A 3,448-nucleotide genomic window follows, 5' to 3' on the forward strand; every position below is an offset into this window, starting at 1 on the left:
CTCAGGACAAACATGGCCGTAAAAAAACCCTAGGACAGAGTTTGATAGAACTTTGCCAGAATCATAGGACAAGTATAAGCTATCATTACATGCAAGTCTCACCAGTGGAGGTTCTTGGACCAAGTTCCAAGTTGCTGATAAGCTTATATGCAATACCGTAATGAGTTGCAAATGATGACGATTTCTTGCAATAGGCAATAGCTTAGCTGGTCTCTATCGGAGAGGTGTCTATTTATTTTTCTTGTTATTATCACTCAGATCAAATTCCGGAAGATAAAAAAAATCGGTAAGATACTTTTGGAAGGGGTAAAAGGCATGAAACTTGAACTTAGCTACCGAGAAACAATGGCGCTGCAGATGCAAATTGACCATAATTCGCTTACATAAAGCCTTTTTTGTTTTTTTTTATGTTTCGGATTCTGGAAAAGATCCTCTTTAAAATGATATACAATATGATACATAATTATTTATGTAACCTTAGTTATCCAGCAACAAATCTTGAGTCGATTTTAGCTCCCACTGTATTTTATCACATTTTTAGCCAGGACAAACATGGCCGTAAAAAAAGAACCCCGGGACAGAATCTGATAGAACTTTGCCAGAATCATAGGGAAAGCATAAGCTTTCATTACATATAAGTCTCATCAGTGGAGGTTCTTGGACCAAGTTTCATACAAAAGTGCCCATTGTCATTTTCCCATAAAAACTTAAAGTCGCCAAAGTGAAACCTATCTTGAAGAAAGGTGGACAACGTGATAACATCTGTCACTATAGGCCTATCGCACTTTTATCTGTTGTCTCAAAAAATTCGAAAAGGCAATGACCAATAGAGTGTACAATTTCCTTGAGAAATATAATCTATTTACCAAAAATCTATTCGGTTTTCGTAAAAATCGTTCCACAATAGACGCCGTCATCGCCTACATTCAACAAACGCTTGACTATATAGGAGATAAATGCTACGCTGTGAGTCTGTTACTGGATATGACTAAGGCCTACGATAAAGTATCACATAGTATGCTCTTAACTAAACTATACAATATAGGTATACGTGGAAAGGCGTACGAATGGCTTGGGTCGTACCTTAGTGACAGACAACAATACGTTGAAATAGAATACTCCAATAAGCAAACAGGCGAAATAAAAACAATCAAATCTGGTATCGAATGTACATACTGGTCCATACCGCAGGGAAGTGTGATCGGATGTTTATTTATTTATTTATTTATACACAATTTACATAGTCATTACAGGTGTAGGTGCTGACACAGCGCTAGCGCACAGCTAGCGGAGGCAGCCCCTCGCCTCACCTTACATTTAGTCTCTACGGTCCGGGCAACGGGGCAACACGCCTCAGAATTGGCTTTTCTAATATTTTATGTAGAACGCGCGCTCTACTGTGTTGATAAAGTGTAATGTAAATTTACTATGTTTTTCTGGAAAATAGACAGTGATCCCTATTAAGTGATTTTATTCATGAGCCCCAATAACACACCAAGGTCGATAACGTAGAGACTCCCTTAGGGAAACCCCACCCCCTAAGGCACACAAGTAAACACTAAAGTGGTGACCCCGCCCGTTGCTCGGACATTCACGCGTGCGTTACGGAGGATCAGTGTGTCAAAAAGTGTGGTATTCTTGCATCATGGCGCAGCCGCCACCACTGCCACGCCAGGAGGAAGATCAGCAGCGACGTCAGTTGCGGCAAGAAGTCAGCCATGACCTGGCTGCTATCAGCCTTGTGTCGAGGATCCCAGCGTTTTGGCGCGATATGCCGCGCATGTGGTTTGCCCGTTTTGAAGCCGTCATAGGGCCTCAGCATCAAAGCGAAGCAGTTAAGTTTGACCTTGTGCTATCAAAGCTAGACAAAGAGGAGTTAAGCCAGATTTCCGACTTGATTGACGACCCACCAGAACAGCAACGTTATACAGTGCTCAAGAATCGTCTGATGAAGATATTTCAAGAGAGTGCAGAGGCTCAGTTCCACAAGCTCGTCAAGGAGATGGACTTAGGTAGTCAGCGTCCATCACAGTTGCTTGCCAAGATGCGTGAACTAGCGAAGAACTCAGGTACAGCAGGTGACACTCTTAAGAACCTGTGGATGACTCGACTACCGGGTTGGGTACGTGCTATATTAGCAAGCTCAAGCGCAGACACGAAGCTTGATGACCTCGCGAGCATGGCAGACAAGATTATGGACAATCTACGGAGTGGTGACATAGCAGCAGTGGACACACCGACGGCATCTACATCAGCCGTCAAATTGGAGCTGTTATCGCAAGTAAGAGACCTGTCAATGGAGCTCAAGGCCTTACGGTGTGAGGTGAACAGCATCAGAGGACGCGGCCGACCATTACAGCGCGGAAACGGCCGCTGGGGTCGCAGCAGATCCCGCTCGCAGTCCAGGCCAAGACGTACACCACAGAGCCCTGACTGGTTATGTAAGCATCACTACCGATACCGCGGAGCAGCGTGGAAGTGTGAGGCGCCCTGTAACTGGGTAAACAAGCCTACTGTGCAGAGAGACAATACGAACAGTCCGGGAAACTAACGTCGGTACAGTCTGGTGCGGTGGCGGAGTGTACGAGTTACAATGAAAATCATCGCTTGTGTGTAACAGACTCAAAGTCGGGAATGAACTTTCTTATAGATACCGGTGCTAATGTATCCGTTGTCCCCATGTCTAAAGTGAACCCTAATAAATATGATACAAACTGTTCATATAAACTTTTCGCTGCGAACGGTACGGAAATAAAAACATACGGTATGGTAACGCTAGAACTTAACTTAGGCTTAAGGCGAAGTTTCACATGGCCGTTTATTATTTGTAATGTAAACAAACCTATTATTGGAGCTGATTTCTTAAACAAACATCAATTGTTAGTCGATTTGTACAATAAAAAATTGGTAGATGGAGTAACCGAATTATGTGCGATAGGTATCATCGTAAGTCATGATGAACCAGTAATCAAAAGTATTCAGGATGATAACCCTTATCGTGATTTATTGGAACAATTTACAGAGATAACCCGTCCCGTGTCATTCAAGGAGAAAACACCGTCACATGCAGTGAAGCACCACATCGAAACGACCGGCCCACCCGTCCACGCGCGGCCGAGACCCCTGCCGCCAGACAAGTTACTTAAGGTAAGGGAAGAATTCCGTTTTATGCAGGAAGCCGGCATTTGCAGACCATCAAGAAGTCAATGGGCTTCACCATTACATGTGGTACCAAAAAAGGACGGTAAGTTACGACCATGCGGAGACTATCGTCGCCTTAACGCCGTAACGAAACCCGATCGCTACCCAGTTCCGAGACTTCACGACTTTACCTATGGACTGTCAGGTAAAAAAGTGTTTAGTAGAATTGATATTAACCGTGCTTATCATTACATTGAGGTAGCGGAGAAAGACATAGAGAAGACAGCAATCATAACACCGTTTGGAT

The 3,448-nt window shown here is 43.8% G+C and overlaps 1 protein-coding gene across 1 annotated transcript; it reads left to right on the forward strand.

The window, feature by feature from the left end:
• Positions 1-1,645: 1,645 nt before the first annotated feature.
• LOC126380973 (uncharacterized) lies at positions 1,646-2,551 on the forward strand. Its single transcript, XM_050030540.1, has one exon. The coding sequence runs from the start codon at positions 1,646-1,648 to the stop codon at positions 2,549-2,551; it is 906 nt and encodes a 301-aa protein (XP_049886497.1).
• The last annotated feature ends 897 nt before the right edge of the window (positions 2,552-3,448 follow it).

Source organism: Pectinophora gossypiella, unplaced genomic scaffold (genome assembly GCF_024362695.1).
Source record: "Pectinophora gossypiella unplaced genomic scaffold, ilPecGoss1.1 Pgos_32, whole genome shotgun sequence".
In the NCBI taxonomy this organism is placed as follows: Eukaryota; Metazoa; Arthropoda; class Insecta; order Lepidoptera; family Gelechiidae; genus Pectinophora; species Pectinophora gossypiella.